The sequence below is a fragment of the Tenrec ecaudatus genome, chromosome 11, assembly GCF_050624435.1.
Source record: "Tenrec ecaudatus isolate mTenEca1 chromosome 11, mTenEca1.hap1, whole genome shotgun sequence".
NCBI lineage: Eukaryota > Metazoa > Chordata > Mammalia > Afrosoricida > Tenrecidae > Tenrec > Tenrec ecaudatus.
Genome location: NC_134540.1, coordinates 3,708,035 through 3,734,392, shown reverse-complemented (window position 1 = coordinate 3,734,392; position 26,358 = coordinate 3,708,035). Strand labels below are relative to the sequence as shown.

Here is a 26,358-nt window from a genome sequence, read left to right as displayed (position 1 = left end):
CTGTGATAAGAGTTGTACAAGCCCCAACAAAATAATTTATTAAAAAAATAATTTAAAAAGGGAAAAAAATAAAGTGCTGCTTTCATGACACTAGTGGATGACGCAGGGCAGTGCTCTGGTCCAGTGGTGCTAAGGGTCACTATGGGTCAGAACTGCCTGGAAGGCAGCTAGCAACAGTAACAAAGGGTCTTTCCATTGGCCCCAGCGCATCCACCCCCCTTCCCAGGCCTCTTCTCTGAGAGATGGGGCATGCACAGGTAGAGAAGCGGGGGAGAGGTTGGTCAGAAACAAGGAGAGGTCCTGTTTGAGCATTCAGCACCAAGTGGAGGTAACCTATGACAAACGGTCTCCACTACATGAATTTAGGTTTTCTATGAGAATGCTCCGAAAATAGAATCCCATTTTGCTGTTGAGAGTACATGCGGCAGACACACGCCAGACTCAGCCGTCTCAATACGGAGCATGCAGTAAAGACAACCATCGAATCACACGGTGCCTTGCCTCCTTTTCTGAGCTGGCCCTCCACTAACAAAAGCCCACTGCCTCTCAGTCCTCTCGCGGCCTGTGGCGCACGTCACTTGGACCCCGCACACTACCGCTGAGTGGAGGCCGACTCGTGGTGACCCTACAGCGCAGGTGTCACACCGCTGGCCCACGGCAAGCAGTCGCACAGGCACCCGCGACACTAGGCCCCTTTGAGCCCAACGGTCCTTTCCTAACACAGCACCAGGCTCCTGGCAGTCCCGCCAAACTACTGCTCCACGTAAGACTGCAAGGGATGCTTTTGGCTTAAGGTGTCAAGACCATCCCAGGGCAGCACTTTGTGTAGTTTGTCCAATCTTTACCGCTCCAGTTATTCTGGAGCCGACGGCAACGTCCAACACTGTCCCGCATCCCCTCCACTACCTTTTGATCAAGATTTTAGAATGGAAATGTTCAGTACTGGCCGCTGGGCACAGTTCCTCTTGTTCTCACGGCTTTCAAAACCCTGAATGACTCTCCGTAGCTGAAGCCACTGGCGATGCCTTGCATGGCTGCGGACACACTGTTAAGACACCGATCCTGGAGCGGGAGCAGGAAACTTGTATTAGGCTAATTAACGGGGGTCTTCCATGAAACCATGACCCTGTCCTACAAGGTCACTATGGGTTGGAATTATCTCGACAGCAATGAGTTTGCATTTAACCACAAGGATGGTGAACAGTCTGAGAATCTGTACATGCTGTCAGCCAGAAGCACCTCAAAAGAACATCAAGAACTTTGCTGGGAACTCTAAGTGCTACTGATGCATTTCCTGCTCCGCTCTGTATCTGTTGCCATGGTGATGTGAAGTCCAAAATGACTGCAAAGCACGATGGAGGCACGTACAGGCACCTCCAAGTGCACTGCAACTCACGGGAGCTGCAAGAGGCTTGGTTCGCATGTGTCCCAGGTGTTCCACTTTGATGGGGAGCCCCAGTCTTAGAGCGAGAGCAAAGATCTAAGCGTCCAAGGGCTCTCTGCCTGGCCCTGCTCTCACAGGCTCCGCCGGGGTTTGCACGTTTTACTGCACACCACGCACAGAGGTACCCTCTGGTCTGCTGCCACGAATGTTGAAACCCACTAGCCCCGGGCCAGTGTGGAGCTGTGGTGTCCTCCTCGCCATGTCTCCCAAGGAAGAGTCAGCGTTTGTGAAGACTGTGCCACGGGCTCCCCTTTCTTGTCGGCTACTGGCCCCCGGGACACAGATTTGGTGAACAGCAGGGATGGCGCGTGGGTTTCACTTTAGGGCTGCGCACAGGCTAGGGAGGCAGAGGGAGGCGGGCCATCACAGCCCACAGCTCTGGGACATGAATGGGGGCCGATCTGTCCAGGTAACTGCAGGAACTTCACTTGGGGGTGAGACGGGGTGTCCGTATGCTCACCACTGTACTGAGTCCATAGGAAGAGTGCATCATGAGGGATCTCACTACGGAAACAAACAGCAAGGGCGCAAGCAGAAAGAAAATATTTTCAAAATGATGATAGCAACCTATGTACAAATGTGTTTGATACAACTGCTGTATGAATTGTTGTAAGAGCCCCCAGTGAAATGTCACTGCCCCAAGGTCTGCCCAGACACTGCCTGCAGAGAGCCTGATGGTAGGCCTTCTGGACACACAACGGGGGCTCTGAATCAGCTTGGTCATTTGTCATTGTAGTACTCACTCCAAGTGCCCTTTCTGATTAAAATGGGGCTTCAAAACACTCATAGAAAAACACCATTCTCTTTCATTCCACTTTCCCACCACCTTTCTCCTCATACTTGGATGTGGTATTTCCTAATAGCATCTGCGATTTCACATTTGAGCTGATAATAGCATCTTCTCTATCAGACACTACTAGTAGACATTGTAACAATAGCTAACTTTCTTCTGATTTTAAATATCCTAGGTACTGCTCAGACAAGCGAAGCACACACTCACTGCTGGGAAGTCATTTCTTACAGCAAGCCCATTGTTGAGCAGTGAGCCCTCGTGTCATTGCAGCGAGAAGACGTTTGGAGTGGACGTCCAGCTGTCGCTGGCACACGAGCTTCCGTGGGGCAGGCCCTGGTGGGGAGGAGCTTCCGTGGGGCAGGCCCTGGTGGCTGACTTTTGGGAGAGATCATTAGGCTGCCCTGTCACTATGAAACCACACAGACACAAGGGACAAGTGGGGAAGATGAAGCTGGGAGTCTTCCCAGGAATGCAAGTAGCCTGGATTGTAAAAACAAGGAAAAGCCACACCAGGAGACAGTGAGACCACATACTGGCATCCAGAATGCACCCCCAGATGGAGCACAGCCTGAATCCTGGATGCAACTGACTCCCTAGTCCTTGGAGATCAGGCCAAGAGAACCCTAAAATCCATTCTGGCCTCCCCATCCCTTCCATGGGTGGATTCTTCTCCCATCAGCCTCTTCTCCCTAACCTACAGCTCCCTCTTGTTCAGGAAAGGGTGCCGGGCCAGAGGCTGGGCCCAGGCACCCTCTGTGCTGGAGTCTGGCACAGCGCCCTCAGAGGGAAACATGCAGAGCACATCCAGCATCAGCTGTTCTGGGTAGCAAAGGAAAGCGGTGAGCAGGATGGGAAGGGGTCCTGCCCCTAGGGGACTAGATGACGACCGGCACTCGCTTGTCCCTGTCAGGGGTGGGTTGTGCGTCTCATGGCGACCCCACTACCTGGTTCTGTCACATCCTCACAATCACTGCTCTGTTGGAGACCACTGTCGCAGCCACTCACTCACGACTCCACACTGAACCCCAGGTGCCAATGCAAGTGGAATCTCGACCAACCTGCATATCACACACGCCTGGTGGAGCCCAGATCCACGCAAACCTCAGGCCCAGTCCAGCAAGGACTTAGCGTTTCCCTCCTTCCGCCCGAGGGGAGAAAATGGAAACCTAAGGCCCTCCATTGCTCCTCCTTGCTCTTAGTCCACTGTCTTCTAATTCCTTTGTCCAGGAAAAGCCCCGTCGTGAACATGCCCCTTGGGGCTTCTCCTACCTTCTCTGGTTAGTCTTCAACGCTCCCTGCCACCTGTCTGCTGCTCGCTTTCATGCTGAGCTTTCGTCCACCTGATCTTCACCACGAAGGTCCCTCAAGGTGGCCCTGGGCTGTGCCAGCTGGTGTCACCCAAGGGGAAACCAGAGAAGATCAGCCAGCGGCAGGTAAGAACCAGAGGATGTGCAAAGATGACGGCTGTGTGACAATAAGACGCCCGACCCTGAAACCCCACAGGGAACACTCCTTCTTGCCCAGGGTGGCCCAGCACTACCCACCCAAGACGCGGGCACAGTAAGTACTGTAGAGCAGGTTCCCACCACGGTAACTCAACGTGCACAACAGAACGACGCACTGCTGGGGCCTGCCAAGAGAACTCACCTTCACACACACCGTCCCAGTCGACGGTCACCGAGGGGCACTGCACAGCTGAAGGGGAGCGCTGGCAAGGGCTGGGGATTTAGGCCTGTCCCACCCGATCCTCCAAGCTAGGGAAGGGCTGGTGACCCTGAAAGCCGCTAGGTCAGTGAGAATGCACCAGTTGTGGAGACATGGCTGGAGGGGAGGGCCGGGGACCAAACACAAGCTCTAGTCCCTCTCAGCACACAAACGCTCACTGCGAAGGCACCAGGCTTGTCTGTGAGGCTGAACCACAGGCCAGAGCCCACACCACGAGCTAATGTCGCCATGGCCTGCAGCCGCAGCACGGGCTGCTGGGTGACTGAGAATGCGGCGCTGGGAAGGGGAGGAACCTCTTGTCCTGGGGGAGAAGGCCACGATGGACTGACTCGATGGACTGACTCGTTTCTTTTTTAATCATTAAGGATTCAATAACAGTCACTGGTTTAAGACCTGGAACTATTTACAGGCTCTTCCTTTTTTTGTCATTGGCTTTCTTTTTGTTGTGGTTATTTTGTTTGTTGTTGTTTTGTTGATTTTGTCTTCCTTTGTTTGGCTTTGCCTGTTTTTTGTGCTTATTAATGTCTCTGCATGTCTCTCTAGATAAATAATTCAGAGACAAAAAACAATGGGACTGACGGTTGGGGGATGAGGGGGGGCATGGGCGAAAGGAAGGAGGGGGGTTGTCAACCAAACCAGGGAGGGACAAGGGAGCAACAAGTGAACTAAAATCAATTGAGAGAAGAGCATAGGGTACCTAGTGGGGCTTAATAGAGGAAGGCAATGTTACAGCGAGTAATTACTAAACCTGAACGAAGGCTGAGCATGATGGTGGGACAAGAGGAAAGTAAAATGAAATAGAGGAAAGAACCAGGAGGCAAAGGACATTTATAGAGGTTTAAATACAGGCACGCACACATGTAAATATATTTATATCTAATGATAGGGAAATAGATTTATGTACTTGTGTCTAAATGTTAAGAATTAGGTAGCAGATAGACATTGGGCCTTGCCTCAAGTACTCCCTCAACACAAGAACACTTTGTTCTAATAACCTGGCATTCTATGCTTCCCAACACTATTGCTTAAGACAAAACAGGTGCATAAGCAAATGTAGTGAAGAAAGCTGAGGGTGCCCAGCTATCAAAAGATAAGTGTCTGGGGTCTTAAAGGCTTGAAGATGAACAAGTGGCCATCTAGCTTAGAAGAAGCAACAAAGCCCACATGGAAGAAGCACACCAGCCTGTGTGATCCTGAAGTGTTGATGGGATCATCGGATCAGGTATCAGGCATCTTAGACCCAGAAAAAAAATCATACCAATATGAATTGGGGGAGGGGGGAGCGAGCAGATTGGAGACCCAAAGCCCATCTGCAGACAATCGGACATCCCCTTACAGAAAGAGATGAGCCAGTCAAGGTGCAGTAGGTGTAGCAGTGGTGAAACCTATAACTTTCCTCTAGTTCTTTAATGCCCCCACCCACTGTCATGACCTCAATTCTACTTATAAATCGGAATGGACCAGAGCATGCACACTGCTACAGACAAGAGCCCACAACACAGGGAATCCAGGATAGATACACCCCTCAGGACCAACAATGAGAATAGAGATAGATACCAGGAGGATAAGGGGAAGGTGGGGGAGAAAAAGGAAATTGATCATAAGGATCAACATATAGCCCCTCCCAGTAGGACGAACAACCGAAAAGTGGGTGAAGGGTGACAGAGGACGATGTAAGATATGAAAATAATAATCTATAACTTGTCAAGGGTTCATGAGGAAGGGTGGGAGAGGGCGGGGGGAGGAATGAGCTGAGATCAAGGGCTCAAGCAGAAAGAAAATAGTTTGACAATGATGGTGGCAATATAGGTACAAATGTTCCTGACACGATGGATGAATGTATGGATTGTGATGAGATGTAAGAGCCCCCAATAAAAGTATTCTTAAGTTGCTGGTTTAATAAGTAATTGTATTTTCAAAATAAAAAACAGCCCTTAGAATGCTTACAAAGATTTACACAAAATCTTGACCTTTTGTGTTGGCCTGAATTTGAAAATGGCGATGTGCTGTGCTTATTCTATGGACACACATTTGATTTCCTGATGGCTTCTTATACCCAACAGAGATAAGATCACCAAATTGAAAAGACTTTAATCAAAGATTTATGTGGCTGTGGATACCAATAACTTAGTCTAAGTAATTTCAGTTGAGATCAGAACAAATGTTAATATATTCTATCCTTAACGATTACATTACTTTGGCAAATCTTCAGATATCTGGAAAATAATCTAACACTCTAATGTCTGACTCTATTATTAGAAAGTTACACAGGAATAAAAACCCTTTAGTGCCTTACCATAATATAGACAACATTAAAATCCTCGTTTGAAAAACCAATTCCTGGTGTTCTGACTAGACGATGCGGAGATGCGCGTTCACCAGTCCCTGGCGAAGAGCACCACGCAGGAAAACGAGGAGGAGCGCGAGGCAGGTCCTTGACAAGACGGACTGACGCAGTGGTTGCAACAACGGGCTCACACTGCACTGAGAAGGCCCGGGACCGCGTGCTGCTCCGTTCTGCTGCACACGGGTCCGTACGAACCGGAGCAGACTCACGCAGCAGTGCACACCACCACACATCAGACAAGCCAGTCTTCTCCTCAACAGCCGATGAGGCATCGCTTTAGGGGTTTTGGAAACACGCGGCTTGTGTGAGATAAAGGAGAGCCAAGCTCAAACAACACTCACTGCCAGTGCTTCAACATCAACCCATTCCAACCCACAGCGGCCCTCCAGGACAGGGCTCACCTGCCCCTTTGGGTTTCTGAGCCCTGAGACCTTGGATTCGCTGCCTAATGCCTAATGCGGTATACCAACAGGGCTCCTCATAAAAGAACAGTATGTCAAAAATGGAGACAGGATGAATCTGACTCAAAACGCACACACAATGTTCAACCTCTAATCAAAGAAACGGTTTTTCTTTTTTTAAAAAAACAAAGGACTCGAAAATGAAATAGCCATGAAACAAATGTAATTCATGTTTGCAGGTGATAAGAGGTAGCTATGTAAATAAATGAGAGCATGCCAAGACAAACAGCACATGGTCAAAGCGAAGAAAATGAAAATCATGCTCTGGTAAGTCAGCAAAAGAGCATTCGTACCCCCACCAGGGATGTCAGGCTTCGAGAATTACTTTGCAGAACACATTTCATGTCATTAAAAAATTTCAATAAACTACAAATGATACAAAAACAAAACAAAACCATACGACTCTTTTTTTCCCGTTTCTTTTCTTTTTTTAAATTAGGGATTCATACAACTCTTATCACAATCCATACATATACATACATCAATTGTATAAAGTACATCTGTACATTCTTTGCCCTAATCATTTTCGAAGCATTTGCTCTCCACTTACGCTCTTTGTATCAGGTCCTCTTTTTTCCCCCTCCCTACCCGCTCCCCCCTCCCTCATGAGCCCTTGATAATTTATAAATTATTATTTTGTCATATCTTGCCCTATCTGGAGTCTCCCTTCACCCTTCTCCGCTGTCCGTCCCCCAGGGAGGAAGTCACATGTGGATCCTTGTGATCATATAACTCTTACTATAATCCACACATATATCAATTGCATAAGGCATATTTGTACATTCATTGCCCTCATCATTCTCAAAACACTTGCTCTCCACCTAAGCCCCTGCATCAGCTCATTTTTCCCCTCCTCCCCGTGAACCCTTGACAATTTATAAATTATTATTTTGCCACATCTTACCCTATCCAACGTCTCCCTTCACCCACTTTTCTGTTGTCCATCCTCCCCACACCCCCAGAGAGGAGGTTATACGTACAACCTTGTAATTGCTTCCCCTTCTCCACCCTCCCAGTATTGCCACTCTCACCACTGGTCCTGAAGGGATCATCTGTCCTGGATTCCATGTTTCCAGTTCCTATCTGTGCCAGTGTACAACCTCTGGTCTAACCAGATTTGTAATGGTAGAACTGGGATCATGATAGTGGGTGGGGATGAAGCATTTAGGAACTAGAGGAAAGTTGTATGTTTCATTGTTGCTACACTGCACCTGACTGGCTCGTCTCCTCCCTGCAACCCTTCTGTACGAGGATGTCCAGTTGCCTACAGATGGGCTTTGGGTCTCCACTCCACCTCATTCACAATGATATGAATTTTGGTTCTTTGATGCCTGATACCTCATCCCTTCGACACCTTGTGATCACACAGGTTGGTGTGCTTCTTCCATGTGGGCATTGTTGCTTCCCTGCTAGATGGCCGCTTGCTTACCTTCAAGCCTTTAAGACCCCAGATGCTATATCTTTTGATAGCCGGGCACAATCAGCTTTCTTCACCACATTTGCTTATGCACCCATTTGACTTTAGCAATTGTATGGGGAGGTGAGCACACAACGATATGATTTTTTGTTCTTTGATGCCTGATAACTGATCCCTTCAGCACCTCGAAATCACACAGACTGGTGTACTTCTTCCATGTGGGCTTTGTTGCTTCTAAGCTAGATGGCCACTTGTTTACCTTCAAGTCTTTAAGACCCCAGATGCTATATGCTTTATCTTTTGATAGCCAGGCACCCTGAGCTTTCTTCACCACATTTGCTTATGTACCCATTTGTCTTCAGCGAAGAATCCATTTTTCAAAGCCCCCGAGGGAATTATTCTGAAGCACCGTTTTTGGCTGGTGAGAAGTCTGAGTGAAAAGTCGAGCTCTAAGCTGGCACGGTGGCTGAGGAGAGTCATTTGGTAACCCGGGGGTTTGAGAGAGGCAAGGCAATCAATCATACGCAAAGGAGATGTCCACTATGCCCATCCAAGCACATCAGGCCCTCAGGTAAAGGGGAGGCATCGGCCGTTTAGGTGAACACACTGCAGAAGCAGCATCCTGTTCATAGTTAACTGAAATGCCTGCAAACCCGGGGAGGTCGGCCCACGCAGCAGCCTGGGACCACCGTCTACTCTCACGTCCCGGTGTTATGAATGGGGTCTTATGTTCTCACTAGCTACCCATTTTAAGAAATGAAGACTCCCAAGGTAAACCCCCAAGAGAAAACACATCTCTCCTAAGAATTATTCAGGTAATCATGATTAAGACATTTTCCCTCCTGTAAGTCTGTTTTTAAAAACATGCTTAGTAAGTTCCCTGCACTCCTTTCACGGATTAAGCACTGGACTACCAATGGGAAGGTGCCGGTTCAAACCCAACAGCTCTGGGTGGGTGAAAAAGGAAGCTGTGCGCTTCTCCAGTTACAGTCTCAGGAACTGAACGAGGCAGCTCGACTGGTCCTCTCTAGGGGCAAGAGACAACAGGTTATGCATGCCCCGAGCATTCGTAGAAGAGGCCACATAAGTCTGGACTGTGTGTATGGGGTTTAGGGTGGGCCTCAGCAGTGTGAGCAGGACGTTGGCCTGTCCTGGACCTGCTTCCACAACAAATGAGAGCCTTGGAAATCCTATGGGGGAGTTTTACCCTCTCCTATAGGGTCAAAGGTGTCAGAATCGGCTTGGTGGCAGAGGGAGTCAGCGTGGGTGAGTGGGATAGGTGAGTGGGTGGGTGAATGAGGGGGTTAAGTGAACAGGTGGATGGTGAGTAGTGAATAGGTTAAGGAGTGAACAAGTGGTGGTAAGGGAGTGGAGGGAGGTGAGTGGACGAGTTGACTGGGTGTTTGATGAGTGACTGAGGGAGCGAGTGTGTGGGTGACTGAAGGGCTGAGTGGGTGAGCGAGTGAGTGAGTGAGAGGAGGGTAAGCAAAGGCACCGATGCTAGAGGCAGACTCCGTGACCTTGCGGCTCTCTCAGGACAGGAGCTAGCACGGTCTCCTTCCGGAAAGAGCTCACTGGTGCCTCTTTTCAGGCAGAAAAAAGCACAGCTTCCTTTTTGCATTTAATAACATCCATTCTTTGCAGACATAAAATAAAAATACCCCAAGTCACACTGAATATTATGATTTCACTTTCCCAAAAGATTATACAATTTTTCTTAGCCAACTGAGAAAGGCTCTACACAAGTAGAAAGTGCCCGCCATCCCACCGCCCATCCATACGCCCTCCTTAGAAGCGTGCATTCCGCCAAGAGCTGCTGCCGTGCCAAGAGGCTTCAGTGTCCCTTCCAGGACATTTACGAAGACAGGCAGGTCACAGCTTAGAATTTGGAGTGAAGTATTCTGAAAACTTGACCATCTCTTCTCTCCCCTTGATGCTCTCTTTTCCAATCAGAGCAAGTAACGGCCTGGTGCAGCGCCTTTCTTGCCGTTTGGCCACACCCACAGGGAGAAAGCCATGGCGGGAGGGGGGGGAGAGGAGGGCAAGCAGGTAGACGGTGGGTTGCCATCAAGGCCATCCTGTAGGGCAGCTCGGAGCTGCAGGAGGCTGTCACAGCCGCAGTCTTTACAGGAGCACCCAGCCATGCCTGGTCTCCTGCGGAGGGAGTGAGCAGCCCAGTGCATGAACCGCTGTGCTGGCAGGATCCCTTCCTTTACGACAAAATGACGGTGCTCACAAGGAAACACACAGAGCTGACACGAGCCAGGCAGGGCACAGCCCCTGCTGTCAACCCACGGATGCCTTCAGCCACCTCCATTCTTCCATGAAAATAGTAGACACTCAAGTATTTATTTGAATACAGACTTGGTCAAACCCGACAGAAACAGTTCAAAGAATCTCATTATTAATGACAGTTGTCCGTGTGGGGTCTACAGTTCACCTGCCAATATGACCAACACCTTTGAGCGTGAACGTCACGTCGCACCGCAGGGCCCGTGCTACAGCCAACCTGCTGGGGGGAGGTGGGCACTTTGTTCTTACTTTGGCCTGGAAGTCCCCCAGTGGGGAGTGACGAGCTGTGGATGGGAAGCCCCACGCTGGGGCAGAGGGCATCGCTCTGAGGAAACAATGGCCGAGTAAGTCCTTGTGCCTGCAACAGAGGGGAGGGCTCACTGCTCGGGGGAGCTCTAAGCAGTCCTGCGCAGGGCATTTGGGCAACTGCTGCAGGAACCAGCAGAGGCTGGAGTGGCCACACCACAAGGGGCCTCCCTCCACACAGAAGTGGCCTATCAAGCATCCAGACTCATCTTTCTCACGGGGAGCAGCTGGTAGGCATGAACTGCTGACCAAAAGTACTTTCAACCAATGGACCACCGGGGCTCCTCACGTGTAACTACCAGTTTGTTTTTTAAATCAATTAATAAATATCTAGCAAATGAATAAAAACTAATTCACCACGAGAGAGTCCAGCTTTATCTTGGCACAGGGGGAGTCCCCGGGGAGGACCTCTCTCATTCCCCCCCACCCTGGCGATCCCCAGTCACGGCATTATGTTCTTCTGGTGATCAGAGACTGCCTGCAACAAAGCACGAACCCACTCTACTGCCCCCCTCGAAGCTCACATTCCTGCTTCAGAAAACCACACTTGCCAAGAAAAACACCATCGTTCCCTTAGAGCAGTCGGCGAGAAGCAAGCATGGTGCGCTCCCATTCCTGCTGTGAATGCAGTCTCAGGGCGAGTACGGGGCATGAAGGAAAGGTCCTGTGTGCACCTCAGAGATTCCTTATGGAAAGGAGGCGCAGGAGCAGGTGGCCGGACTTGCAGCCTGGAACGCCCTCTGCAGGCCCGCACAGGCTCTCGCTCGGGCAGAGAGCGCTTGCAGGGGCCCAGGCCAGCTTGCTCCCACCCCTCGTCTAGTTCCCTTTGCACCACTAACTACAGTCTGAGAGCAAGTTGCACACTAAGCAGTGTCGAGGCTTCCAGCTCTGCCTGCAAACGAGACATGTTCAAACGTGTCTGTGCTCAGTGGACAGCTACAGACACCATCTCCCGGGAACACACTCCGCTAGGCTCGTTAGGGAGCCTTCAAAGGAAAGGTAATGATAGAAAAGCCAACGAGCCCTGGTGTCGTGGTTACGTGTTGGGCTTCGATCTGCACAGCTGGCAGTGCAAACCCAGCACCACCAGCCGCTACTCGGGAAAGAGACTGGGCTTCCTACTCCTGTCAACAGTTACAGCCGCGGACACCCAGGGGCCGCCGTGCATCAGCAAGCTGGTTTCGGTTCCATGGAAGAGTGAGCTCAGAAGGTGACGGCCACTGTTGTGGGGCTCTGAGAGGATGACCCCAAAAGATGAGGAGATCGAGGGCAAAGAGTGATCACAGAGGTGAATTATGAGACATTTTAAGAAACCCTGAAAACTGCCTTGGGGACCAAATAGGCAAGCAAAGCTGCTCCAGGGGTCCCTAGCTCCTGCAAGAGCTCTCCCTCCACCCCCACCAGCCCCTGCCCTGCTCCCATCCGCTTCGTTTTGCTCCCCAGGCCCAGAGAACTCTGAAGAGGAGCATGGCTTCAGTCCCCTGGGGACACAGACTGCTTCAGCAAAGGCCTGGAGGCAGACGTGTAAGGACCTGAGCAGAGGCTGAGTGCTGAAACAATTCCTCCCTTCCCATTCTGATTTTGTGTTTCTATGATTGTATAGCAATACTGCTTGAGGTGGCCTTGAATAAAATTACCTATTAAGCTTTGTTCTATTAATTGATTGAAATTAATGTACTGTTGGAAACCTCACAATTACCTCAAAAATAAAAGAATAAAAGCAACATGTCATTATGCAATTAAGAAAGGGCAATTTGAGGCTCAAATAATTTAAAGCTTTGACGTTTCACCAATAATAATATCCTATATGAGGATGGGGGAGCAAAAACTATTCGACTAGAAGGCAATCTTTGACATTTTAAATTCTTAAAAGGGGAATACACCTGATCGTAGCGAAGTTTCTCGATAATAAACTTCATTTAAGATTAACATAGGTCTGTCAGGGGTAAAAAAGCAAGCAAATGTGAAAAAGGTAACCCAAACCAAGCCTGCCGCCTGTGAGTCAATTCCAACTCATTACGACCCACCGAGCAAGCACGCAGAGCTGCCCCGTCTCCCCAGGCTGCAGTCTTCACAAGGCAGACATGCCTATATCACTCTCACAAGGAGGGCTGGGGGCTCCAGCTGCCCACCCCTAAAGTCCAGGCATTCAACCAATAAGTGGGGTCAGCAAACACCAACAAAAGCCCCGTCGGGCATTCCCCTTCTGGCTCTCAGTACACCTAACTCAGTCTGCAGTAGGGTCCAGAAGGCTCAGCTTCAACCTTGCAACCTGCCACCGGTGAGCCACATAAAATGGACCACTGCTTTCCTCGGGGATGTAGAGAGCAACAAGAGTTGAGGTCAGCAGGTGGGCTCCCTGCGCTGCACCAGGGTCCCGCCCCCACCTCCAGTCCCTAGCACCTGAGGTCAGTCCTGTGTAGTGCCCAGCCAGGGGCCCACTCACCAAGTCACGGTGCAGCACCCAGTTGGCGTGCAGATAATGGATCCCGTCCAGGATCTGGTAGAGCAGAGACTTCACCATGCCCCGAGGCAACTGCACGGGCTTCTTGTTGGCCTTCGAGGCTCGGTGAAACTTGATTATGTGCTGAAACAAAGAAAAACACCAGCAGCCACTTCAGAAAAGATTGGGAAAGGTGTCATGTTTTCCCACCTGAAGAAGAAACATCCCAGGGCTCCCAACGATACTGAAAACATAGGCCTACACACTGCCGAGTAACAGAGAGAGATCGCTTTCCCATTCCCCAACCCCTGGCCTACACATTTCATTGTCTAAGCCTTTATCCAATACTAAGCCAAACTGCCACCAAAAGCGATTCCGACTCTCAGTGACCCTACAGGACAGGGTAAAACTTCCCCTGTGGGTTTCCCAGAGTTCAACTCTTTCCAGGAGTAGAAAGCACATCCTTCTCCCAGGGAGCAGCTGGTGGTTTCAAACTGCGGACCTTGTGGTTAGCAACTCAATGCAAAACCACTACGACACCTGCACGAAATACGTCTACCTAATTGACAAAAAGTTAGGCACGCTCCAACCGAATTCTTCACCCCACCACCAGAGCTCCTGCAGACTGGGAAAAGGCCTACCACGGAGAGTTCGGAAATACTGGGATTTTATTTTTAAAGTGGAAATAGAAATGTCCTGTATTTCCAGGCACACTTTTACCCTTGGTAGAAAATCTCAAGAACAGAATATTTTTTGTTGTTTTTTAGAAAGCAAATTTTAAAAAGAAAAAAGAAGTGTGTGTGAGGGGGGCAGATGCTGCTGGCTGGCTGGGATTCGCTTTCTACAGAACTCTACAGCCTAACAGGCCAAACAACACAGCAAAAAAAAAAGGCCAAGGGTTCACACAGACTACTGCACAGTAAATAACCAGAAAGATGCTAAACAACCTTGGTGGCTTGGAAATGCCAGTCACCACCACCATGGACTACCACCTCTGCCAAAAGGTCAGGACGGCTTTGATCTCAACAGGCAAAAACACACGTGAAAGCAAAGCAAGCCGCCCCGCCTCTCCCACTTGTCCACTGCGGGTGGGACAGGCAGTGATGCAGCGAGTGTGTTCAAAACATGAAACACAGGAGCCTTATTTGATAAGTTAAAGGATTTCCTGGGGGAGAATGAAACAATATGCAGGAAAAGTTAAATGACCAATCGATTCCATATTAGATTTCTTCCATGAACATTTTCACAGAGTACTCCAAGTTCCTTTTCAACCACTCTTTGACATCACACAAAGCCAGGGCCAGGTAGCCTCCACCTTCCCTCGCTTTACAGCCGGACTATGGAAGAAAGATGAGGAGGTATGCCAAGCGCCCAAGGGATTTGTTTTTAAGATGGTTCTTTTTACTTAACTGTTTGGTTACCTACTGCTACAGCATTCCTGCCAATTCTACTTCAATAAGAAAGTAAAATGGATAAGAATTGTTTTAATAAACAGAATTATCTTTTAGTTTTTATGAACGTGAACATATTAATATGATACAACAGCTAGTGATAAAACTAGCTGGTAATACACGTGTTGCCCACCAGCTACTTGCTGCAATGTAATCAATGTATGTGCCTGGGTGTGGAACTGAATACTACGGCACCAGCCTGCAACATATCACACTGTACTGTGTTGGATTACGATTCTGCTGGTTAACTGGTCTGGAAATCTGGACTACGAAATTTGATTTCATTTTAGAGTACGTCAGTTTCCACTGGCTAGAAACCCGTTTGTTCTGATTAGATTTCTTACACAACCACACGTTAAAAAATAAACAAAAAGAAAACACTATTTACAATCAGCATGAGCTGTGGACCACCACTTCATAAATTAGAAAGTCTTGTGCACTTAGACTTTGGGTTCTTAGTACTAAGAAAACCTTGGAATCAGATGACACTTACTCACGCAGAACACGTACCTACAAACAGAGTGGAAAGACCCCTTGTGAATCAGAAAGCAGAGCAAACCCAGGTGAGTTTCAATCTCCAAAACCAGCTACAGTTAATATTATGTAAATGAGCTCTAATTCTAGAAATGAGCACAGCGTTTTAAACCATTATATCATTCTCAGAAGGCAACTGAACCTTTCAACCTTTTTAATTGAAATTTGTTCTGGTTTTATATCAAAATTCTGTAGACAGATTCACAAACTCAGCTGAAAGAGAAATGTGAACGGCTTCCAGAAAATGAGCCAGGATATCATGGTCACTGAGAGAACGACGCTAGTAATACACCGGGGGCTTCACAAAGTTCATGGGGAAATGAAACTTTAAAAAGAATGGAGCATTGTGAAGCACCCACCCCCATAAGTTTTCTATTTATCAATAAAAGCACTGCCATCCTAATTTAGTACATACAGAGCCCGTATGTAAACTGTAGTACATATTTAAAACTTCATTAACTATCATAAAAACATGTGGATCACAGTAGAGACAAAATGGTTCATGGTATTCGGGCATTTGGACATTCTGGTTTCTTTTAGTAACTGTGTACAGGCTGCAAACCTTGAGACCAGCAATTCAAAGCCACCAGCTCCTCAAAGGCTGAACAATGAGGTCGCCTGGCCTGTAAAACTCACGGCCTCTGAAACCTCACCTAGGACCGCCGCGCAGGGGAATGAACTCGACAGCCAGGTTTGGCTTTTTGGGTTTGTCCTGACAGATGTTCTCCCATAAGAAAGTTTAGGACGTAAGTTTTGTGAATTTGCTTCAACACTCTTTTAGCCACCCTGGGATAGATGGTCACTGCATAGACAGCAGGAAGTCTATGCAAGATGGCATTCATACATATGTACATACATACACACACGCACATATGCTGTATCTATTAAAAATTAATTTTACAGTTACTCCAGCCTTTTTATCAATACTTATTTAAAAATCATAAATGGCAAAGATAAAGACCAATTTTTGTGTTTCGGCTATTTGAAGAAGATAAATTTAAACTTTTAGTTTCTATTACTTCTATCACTGCAGTGTCATGATGAAGGGGCTTCAAAAACCTCATGGGGAAAAGGAGAATGCAAGATAATGGAATAATGGGTAAAAATAAGGACGATCGTGAAAACCAAGAAGTGAGGGGAAGCAACGTCGAGTTGCCGCGACTCAGTGACTCGACTTAACAGGGCAGACCTGCTCCCTATGGTTTCCAGACTCTGGATCTTGGTGGGAAGGAAGCCTGCTCTTCTCAGGGAAGCAGCTGTGGAGTTTGACCCAAGGCCCTTGGGGTTGGCAGCTTAGCACCTAGCCCACTGTGTCTCCAGGGGCTCCGTGCTATACAGAAAATTCACTGATCTTCACTCACCTAGCAAATGCACCACCACTCCTGCTTCAGACATGTGCAAATATTCAGTTGCTTCTGGGGATCTACAAACAATGTCACCAGACCAGCCAGGCACATGGCCATGGAGAGTTACAACAGACCGAGAGTCTGCTTCCACACTGGTCTCGGGCTGGGGGACCCCTCCACCACAAACACTTCCCCCATGCCCGAGTAGGCCAGTGCCACTTCAGTATACTGCTGCACTGTTGCGGACGGAAATAAAAATACACCACACGAGTGAATACCAGTTTTAAAGACAGCCAGCAAATCACTAAGAAGAATTTCCTGCGTTTGATGTTGCATGGCCTTTAGAAGGCTTTTCAAATACAGAATTGCAGTTCAGAACCACCTAGTGAAGTATGTCATTCTGCAGACGGGGGGAAAACTGCCACTGCAGCGCCAGTCAGGGGCATGCCTCTCGCCATACTCAGCTCTCAATCTAGTATCCAAGTTTAACACATTCTTCTTGCTAACGTCAGGGGTTTACACCAGGGGCTTTCGCCAATTCCACAGGGAAATGGGATTAAAAGAGAATGGAATCTTTCCGTGAACTTTTGGAAGCCCCCTCAGTCTTTCGCTCCATAAACATCAAACTCAATCCCTAAATTGACACCGACTCACAGGAGAGCCCATCGAGTCCCAAGGTGGGAATCTGCACGGGTCAGGCAGCCTTGCCTTTCCCAGCGCACCAGCACTCTGCAGAAGTGCTTCTGGGCAGTTGGGGGCGGGCCGGGGGGGCAGGGCCGGGGGACTCAGCCTGTGCCGAGGGACGAGGGTCCTCGCTGCTTACCCAGAGGTCGTGCTCCGCATAGTCAAACAGCAGCCACACTTTCCGGTCGGCGTGGGACAGAAACACCTTCTGCAGAGAGATGACGTTCGGGTGCTTCAGCTCTCGGAGCAGCTGCAAGGCAGAACGGAGAGTGAGCTCTGGACCGCCGTCCCCCGCCGCTGTGCACCCTTCCCAGCACACAGCACCCTGCCCAGGGTGGCAGCCCAACCAGACGTAGCACTCAGGGGGTGGGGGGACGGAGAGCAGGGCAGGGGGCACCTGAGAGAACACAGTGGGGGGAAGCCCCGTGTGAAACTGAGTGAAGATGTTTATGTCTTGACAACCAAGGCAAGTGAACTTAAATTCTGAAAAATACAGCTAATTCCTGTCCAAGAAAACACCATACTCATCAACACCGAATTAGCAAATTAGAACTAAGACCTCAAACTCAGTGAGGTGCCATATCTTAATTTCGCAGGCATTTTAATCAGACAGTAGGGCTGATGAGAATGTCAGAGCTCTTTTCATGAAACAGGTTACTAATAGCTTCCACGGCAGAAGCATCCGAGTCGTGCACATGCTCAGGGCTCTCACCTGTCACCTCCTGAGAGGATGTTCTTTAATGACATCCTATCACTACCCACCCACCCACAGGGGTCAGGTCAAGTCTGACTCCCAACGGCACCAAGGAGGGCTTCCAAGCCGAAACTCCTGACAGGAGCAGACAGCTGTCTTTTCTCCCTTGGGCGACAGGTGGGTTGGAACCACCAGCCCTGTGGATAGCAGCCCAACTCTAGCCCACAGGGTGCCTGCTTTCTAATAACCAAGTGGCACCCAGTCAGGAAGGCCCTCTACCCCAAACCCAGATGACGACCAGACGTTTCACATGTAGCTGGCCCCCGCCTCTGTCCAGCAGCCAGGGAGACGCCAGGGCTCGGGAAGTCAATGACATCAGCACAGCCACCAAAGCAAGAACTGTAACCAGGCCACACGCACTGCCTTCGAGCCCGTCCCAGCTCACAGCAGCCCCCAAGGGCAGACTGGATAGAAACACTGTCCTCTCTCAGTCGGCCTCATCATTCTCCCCAGGAGCAGGGGTTGAGCAGCCTCACACCCACCGCACCTCCAGGGGTCCTTAAAGAGAGCGCGATGCCACAATTACGTGAGGGGTCTGAACTATACAGGCCTCGCTGCACAGCTGTGGCAAAGGCCAGGCTCTGGAAGGACCATGGGTGAAAGCCACTCACAGGGAAGACCGTTCTCTGGGGAGAGGAAATGACTGTTGGGTTTTTAACAAGATTCAATTCCTATCAGGCCATACAGCTCAGCTCTCAGAACACAACTTAAACTTCTTAGACCTGAGTACCTATCCAGAGAGACCTCCAGGCCAACGTGGACACCTGAATCACACAGACAGACAAGACAGAGCATCGGGGCGGGAAGGCCTGAGCCAGTCATCTTGGCTCAATCGAGTTCGGTGTTTTTCCCATTATCTCACACCTGGAACACCCTTGTCAGCGAGACATGCATCTCAAACCCTTTCCGAAAACAGGCAGGGGACAAAGGACAACAAGAACAGTAACGAGCGCTGAGGCCTTGGCAAAAGGTTTCCCACAGCAGCTAGCGCTACTCTTAGATTCTCCCCAAATTCACTCCCAGGTGAGGCCTCGCTTCCTCCATTACTTCACTGGGCATTCCAAAGCCCCACGTGTTCACAGAGCCACCCTCTGCACCCGGCGTCCATGCCCGTCACCAGCTTCTTCCCGGGAACGCCGTGGGGCGGTTCTCAGTAGGGGGAATGTATCTGTGGGGTTGGTTCTCTCGGTTTAATCCTGAGTACTGGCTTTGTATCTGACATGTGAACTATGTTTAAGAGTTTAAATCTTGCTTCTCCCACTTCCTGGAATTGGAACCGATGATTCAACCATGTCCTCAACATGCAGTCTGCTTTTCAAATCACCCCAAAGCAAACCCACTGCTAGTGAGTTGACTCTGACACATAGTGACCCTGTAGTACAGAGAACTGCCCCCTGTGGGTTTCTAAGACTATACATTTTTAAAACATTTTATTAGGGCTTCATACAACTCATATCACAATCCAAACATATACATACATCAGTTGTATAAAGCACATCCATACAGTCTTTGTCCTAATCATTTTCAAAGCATTTGCTCTCCACTTAAGCCCTTTGCATCAGGTCCTCATTTTTCCCCCTCCCTCCCTGCTCTCTCCTCCCTCATAATCCCTTGATAATTTATAGATTGTTATTTTGCCCTATCCGGAGTCTCTCTTCCCCGTCTTCTCTGCTGTCCGTCTCCCAGGAGGAGGTCACATGTGGATTCTTGCAATAGGTCCCCCCTTTCCAACCCACTCACCCTCTACTCTCCCAGTATCGCCCCTCACAGCCCTGGTCCTGAAAGTATCATCCACCCTGGATTCCCTGTGCCTCCAGCTCCCATATGCAGTGTACAACCTCTGCCCTATCCAGTCCTGCAAAGTAGAATTCGGATCATGGTAGTTGGGGGAAGGAAGCATCCAGGATCTGGGGGAAAGCTGTGTTCTTCATCGGTACTACATCGCACCTTGACTGACCCATCTCCTCTCCTAAACCCCTCTGTGAGGGGATCTCCAGTGGCCGACAAATGGGCCTTGGGTCTCCACTCTGCACTTCCCCCTTCATTCACTATGGTATATATATATATATTTTTTCATGATGCCTTATACCTGGACCCTTTGGCACCTCGTGATCACACAGGCTGGTGTGCTTCTTCCATGTGGGCTTTGTTGCTTCTGAGCTAGATGGCCGCTTGTTCACCTTCAAGCCTTTAAGACCCCAGACACTATCTCTTTTGATAGCCGGGCACCATCAGCTTTCTTCGCCACATTTGCTTATGCACCCGTTTGTCTTCGGTGATCATATCATGGAGGTGTGCAGTCAATGATGTGATTTTTTGTTCTTTGATGCCTGATAATTGGTCCCTTATAACCGGGCACCATCAGTTTTCTTCACTACATTTACTTGTTCACCAGCTTTGGCTTCAGCAGTTGTATCGGGAAGGTAAGCATCGTAGAGTGACAATTTAATGAAAGAAAGTATTCATGAATTGAGGGAGTACTTGAGTAGAGGCCCAAGGTCCTTCCGCCACCTTAATACTAAACCTATAAATAGAGACACTTAGATCTATTTCCCCATCCTCCTATATATATTTGCATGTACATGTCTTTGTCTAGACCTCTATAAATACCCTTTGACTCCTAGCTCTTTCCTCCATCTCCCTTGACTTTCCTCCTGCCCCACTATCATGCTCCGTCCCCACCTGGGTTACAGCTATACCTCTTCTCTACGCAACCTTACCCTTGATCATTCCCCACCAGGCCTGCCACTCCCCCCTCACTACCATTTTGGGTCCCATGTTGTTCCCTTGTCCCTGTGTTTGTTAACACCACTTCCTTACCCCACCTCACCCTATCCCAAGTCCCCCTGGAACTGTCGGTCCCGTTGTTTTTCCTCCAGATAGTTCATCCAGCCTGTCCTATTCAGACAGACCTGTAGAGACAATAACATGCACGAAAACAAGACAGAGGAAAACAAAGCAACAATATATAACCAGACAACAAAACAACAACAAACCACTGACAAAGAACAAAACACTTCACAAAAGAAAAGCTTGTAGTTCTTTCAGGTATCGTTTGCTGGCCCTTAGGAGCGTTTTCCAGTCCAGTCTGTTGGGCACCACACCCTGGCCCCAAAGTCCACTTTCAGCATTCCCTGGGGACCTTGCCACTCCCTTCCCTTGCTGTTCCGCTGCACTCCCCCAGTGCTTTGCCTCGGTGTGGTGGGATCAGGTCAGGTGCAATTCGCACACCGTGTCTCCGGTGCTGTCCCCTGTATCGCCCTTGGTCACTGAGGGGCATCATGTCTCATAGTGGGGCCAGCCATGTTGTTCTTTCTGTGGACTGGCTGCTCTAATCAGGAACTATACATTTTTATGGAGACACACAGCCTCATTTTTCTCCCTTGATATGGCTGGTGGGTTTGAACCACCAAACTTGCAATTAGCAGCCTAATGCCAGAGTTCTTTTTCATACTGACCACAGCCTTAGAAGCCCAATGGGGCAATTCTATTCTGTCTTGTGGAGTCGAGATGAGTCAGAATCCACTCAATGGCAACAGATTTGGGTATTTTTGCTTGTTTGGGTTTTAAATCTTGACAAAAGCAAAAACAAAAGGGTCCAAAGTGCTTCACTAATGAGTCACCAGGGCTCCTCACTCAGCCTCTTTGGTCCTAATACAGCTGAGAACTACCTTCCTGGAGGAAGAGTTCTCTGCACAGAAACAGGATGCCTTCAATATGGACAAGGTCGCCACGGCACGGCAGCAGGCCAGGATGGCACAGTCCTCACCTCCCCACTGCAGCAGTGGGCTCGGGACTCCACCGGGCACCTGGTAAAGTGAATGTCCAAATCAGCAAATACGCACAGTGGGCGCCATGCAAGAGACCTGACTGTGGTCTTCTAATTTATGCATTGCACATCACCGCTGCCACCATACAGCCAGTCCGCATTTAAAATGGAATTACTTCAGTAAAAATTCCATCTATCCAGTCAGACCACCAGGAGCCCTGGTGGTGTAATGGGTTACTTACTGGGCTGCGAACTGCCAGGTCAGCAGTTTGAACCCGCCCAGCTGCTGTACAGGAGAAAGATGGTACGCTGTGTGTTCCCATGAAGATTTACAACCCCAAGAACCCAAAGGGACAGTACCACTCTGCCCTCTAAGGGCAGTGAGTGTGCACGGAGTCAGGCAAGTCTTCCAGGATCACAATCTTACTGGCTGGAAGAGTTTAATGCAAGGGTCCCTGGTGAACCAAAAGGCCACCAGCTGCTCTTTGGGAGTGGCCAGCCCCCGTAGAGACCAGGAGTCTTGGCAGCCTTAGGAAGCAGTTCTATTCTGCCCAGCCAGGCCACTCGGCGTTGGCAGTGATTCCACAGTGGTGGGTATTTTGACTTGGATTCTTACCTACAACAACCAAAAGCAAGAGCAACAAAAGAAAAAGTAAGATGAAACTGGACTGGATTAGATTGAACACTTTTGTGCATCAAGGTTCAACTTTATCAAGGGTGTCACGAGTGTAAAAAGATACTTGGCAAAATGGGGGAAATTTTGGTAGCCCCGTATCTGTAAAAGGGTAAATATGCAAAGCATATAAAGAACTACTACTATTACCCAATATCAGAAGACAAACCACCCAATTTAAAAATGAGCAAAGGACTTGAATAGATAGTTCTCCAAAAAATGGCCCCAAAGCACCTAAAAAGATGCTCAGTGCAATCAATTATTACTCGGGCAAAACCACACTCACAGCCATGAGTCAATTCTCACTCATCGTGACCCCTGAGGACAGGGCAGAATCCCGTACAGAAGCAGAACGTCTCCTCTTTCCCCCGAGGAGCAGTGGTTTCAAACTGCTGACCGGGTGGTTAGCAGCTCAACTCTTAGCCCACAGTGCCACCAGGGTCCCTTAAAGCACAGTCAGGCCCGTCTCTGTCATCTCCGCGTCCTGTAGAGCTAGTCTCAGGGACCTCTGCCCTGTCGGGTCGCTCTGAGCTGGAATCGACTCCAGGGTCGTGTGCTTGAGGTTTGGAGTTTAGTGTCACTGGACCCGCCTGCTTCATCACTCAGACGTTCCAGAGGTCGTGGAGTCAGCCCTAAATCATGGTGACCCCAGTCCTACCAGGTCACAAGGAGTTGGAAACGACTCGATGGCAGTGAAGTGTTTCGTTATTGTTGTTTTTTCGCATTTCTGTGCTGAATGGAATCTTGTTTTTAGACTTATTAGTGGAATTTTTGTTTCAAAGACTTACTATGGAAATACTGCACACAGAGGGCAAAGCAGCGGAGCCTGGGATGTACACCTTGGTGATTTTCATCCCCAGACCCTGAGCAAAATCAGAAAACAGAACCTGCTGGCACCGAGAGCTCCTCCTGCTCCCTTCTCCATCACCATCTCCCCACCCGCTCCCCAGAACCACTCTCCTGTCTGTGGCATCGAGGCCACAGTCCACTGTAATAAAGAGTCTTAGTGCTGAAGGGAGAGGGAAACACGCAATGACGTGAGATTGACACAGAAGCTGCAGCAACGGGCTCAAAATCATGGCTCGGGGCTCTATCACATGCCTGTCTCCACGGCTCAGGGCCAACGCCACAGCACCTACCAGCCAAAGCTCACTGTCCAAGACCCGCCAGCTCACACGTAGAGATGCTGCTATTTCAGAGCCCAGGGCATGGAAAGCCCATCACAGTTTAATGAAAAGCATCCCTCCATCTCACTGCTTTCTTCCCTGGTGAAGGCGACGATGTTTGCACGTCTTGTGAAACCTGGAGCCACCCGGTTCTCTAGCTTCAATACACACTGCACTCCTGCACTCCGAGTGCACGCCCAGGGCGGTTCTCTCCTCAGCAGATCACAAGTGCTTGAAGCCAGGGTATGCCTGGTCCTAATGGTTTAATTTTGCCCATGCAGTGTCTATTAACAGGGCAAACCACAGATGACTGCTGACCAGAAACCCACTGGTAGTGCTGACATTCATGTTTCCACATGGCCACAGCCTCCATCTGAGGGTAGCAATACAGACTATACCATGATCCTGCTGGAAGAATGGACAAGTCCTGCCTTTGTGGTAGAGCAGAGTGCTCCTGAGAAGGATGATGGTGAGACTGTCTCTAGAACTTTGGGCACATTGTCAGGAGAGACCAGTCCCTGGAAAAGGACCTCAAGCTTGGTAAGAGAGAGGGGCTGGGAAAAGGAGGGAGGTCCTCAAGGAGATGGACTGACCCAGGGCTACGACACTGGGCTTCAAACACGGCAAGGACGGCGAGACCGCGGCAGTGCTTCCTTGTGCTCTGCACAGGGTCACTGGGATCCTATCTGGCATCTAACAATGACAAAGGTGGACTGGGAGTTGGGACCCATGGTGGCTCGCTGGTGGAATGCTTGCCTTCCAGTCAGGAGACCTGGGTTTGATTCTCGATCAGTGCAGCTCATGCACTGCCACCACCCACCTGTGAGTGGCAGCTGACAGACCAAGAACACAGACCAGGCAATCCACTTCCCAAACCCAGCTAAGGACAACCGTGTGAGCACAGTGGGGACGGCACGGGCCTGGGCAGCATGCCACGCTCTTGTACGAGGAAGTGACTCCGCAGCAGTGAAACCCACCTCAGCTAGCAGAAGCACAGACGGCCACATCGACCCTCGGCTTCTGTTGGCGCCCCACGAGACGGCCTGGACCCTGACCTGGACAACAGCTACGGAGCGCACACAGACGGGGAACGTGACGTGACGTGTTGGCAGGAGGAGCAGCTCACTGCCATCGTCACGTAGAGCGCTGCTGTCCAGAGGAAGTGGCACGCACACTGAGGGACATGCCTGTCTCACTGAAAGCCACACCAACAACAGCACTGTCGCCTCTGATGGCGCCACATACTGACAAGCCACCTCCTCACAGCAATGACAGACTAGTATTTATTTACATAAACAACTGGCAAACTTTACTGCTCCGATGAATGAATTTACGGGTATTTTTGCTAAAACTACATGCTGCCTTTACTTTTGTCTATTGCTAGCTGATAGTAAACACTGTTCATCCACATTCAATTCATGTCACAAACACAATGTACACCACAAACCAAACCCATGGACGGTCGTCCAGCCACGGCCCTCCCCAGGAGTCCCCGGCTGTTCCTTCTACGGAAGCAGACTGCACATCTTTCTCCGGCCGCTGAGGCCCACTGCCAGCCTGTGGGCTCGTGGCTGGGCCTCACGCACCGCACCACCAGCTGCAAGTGCTGACCACCCCGGAGGCTGCAAGGTGACAATATGGATAAAAAGAGCTTCACTTACTGCTATTTCTCTACATGCCGACATAGAGATCCCGGTGCCTTCTATCTGTTTTAAAGCATAGTCCTTATCATCTTTCCTGCAAAAACAAAGTTGTTTTAATACAGAGACAAAGTGCATTCTCAGTAAAGCAAATCATCAATCACAGTTAATGTACAGGTGGACACCTTTCCGATGGGGGTTGCATTTTGTCCTCTAGTCAGCGCCAAGGACCCCTGGTGTTGGAGGAGCTGGGAGTTGGGCTGCTAACGAAGATCAGCAGGTGGAAATGAGCAGCCACTCTGAGGGAGGAAGACGAGGCTTTCCACTGGCAGAAAGAGTGCGTCTGATTGGATAACTCCTCACAGAGGGGCCACCAGGAAGGACAAGTCAGCCAGGGTGCAGTACAGCAGCGACGAAACATACAACATTCCTCTAGTGCTTTAACACTGCCTCGACACCCCCAATATCATGACCCCAGTTCTACCTGACAAATCCGGCTAGACTGGAGGATGCACCTTGGTACAGATAAGAGCTCTCAACACACAGAATCCAGGACAGATAAACTTGGAGGTAGCAACATCATGAGGGTAGGGGGAAGGTGGGGAGAGAAAGGGGGAACTGAATGCAGTGATCTACATATAAACACCCCCTGCCCCCAGGGAGCCCAATAAGAGAAACGTGGGTGAAGGGAGACAGTGGCGGTGTAAGATAAGAAAATCGTAATAATTTATAATCTGTCAAGGGTTCACAAGGGAGGGAGGGTAGGGAGGAAGGGAGGGAAAGGGAACTTATAGCAAGGGCTTAAGTAGAAAGAACATGTTCTGAAAATGATGATGGCAACCTATGTACAAATGTACTACATACAATGGATATATGGGTTGTTATAAGAGCTGTAAGAGCCCCCAATAAAATTATTTATAAAAAAATTTAAAAAGAGTTTATAGGGTGGGAAACGCAGAGGCAGTTCCGCCCTGTCCTATAGGGTCACTGTGAGACAGCAGCGACTTGATGGCAGGCGAGTCCGACTTTATCATTCGATCCATGTGAGAAATTGGGTTCAAAGGTATAAGAAAAGCTGCCCAAGGCCCCACGGTTCTGTGTAGAAGACGGAGC

At 49.4% G+C, this 26,358-nt stretch overlaps 1 protein-coding gene across 5 annotated transcripts in view; it reads right to left on the bottom strand.

Annotated features, from left to right (window-relative positions):
- The window catches only part of CDK8 (cyclin dependent kinase 8), a 77,232-nt gene that overhangs the window by 17,712 nt on the left and 33,162 nt on the right, over positions 1 to 26,358 (bottom strand). For 4 of the 5 annotated variants that reach the window (XM_075562785.1, XM_075562786.1, XM_075562784.1 and 1 more), the window contains exons 2-4: positions 25,267 to 25,342; positions 17,383 to 17,493; positions 13,232 to 13,372 (exon numbers count right to left, since the gene is read on the bottom strand). In XM_075562785.1, the coding sequence (XP_075418900.1) occupies positions 13,232 to 13,372; positions 17,383 to 17,493; positions 25,267 to 25,342 (328 nt within the window). The remainder of the gene's footprint in view (positions 1 to 13,231; positions 13,373 to 17,382; positions 17,494 to 25,266; positions 25,343 to 26,358) is intronic. The other variant, XM_075562787.1, reaches the window with a different exon arrangement.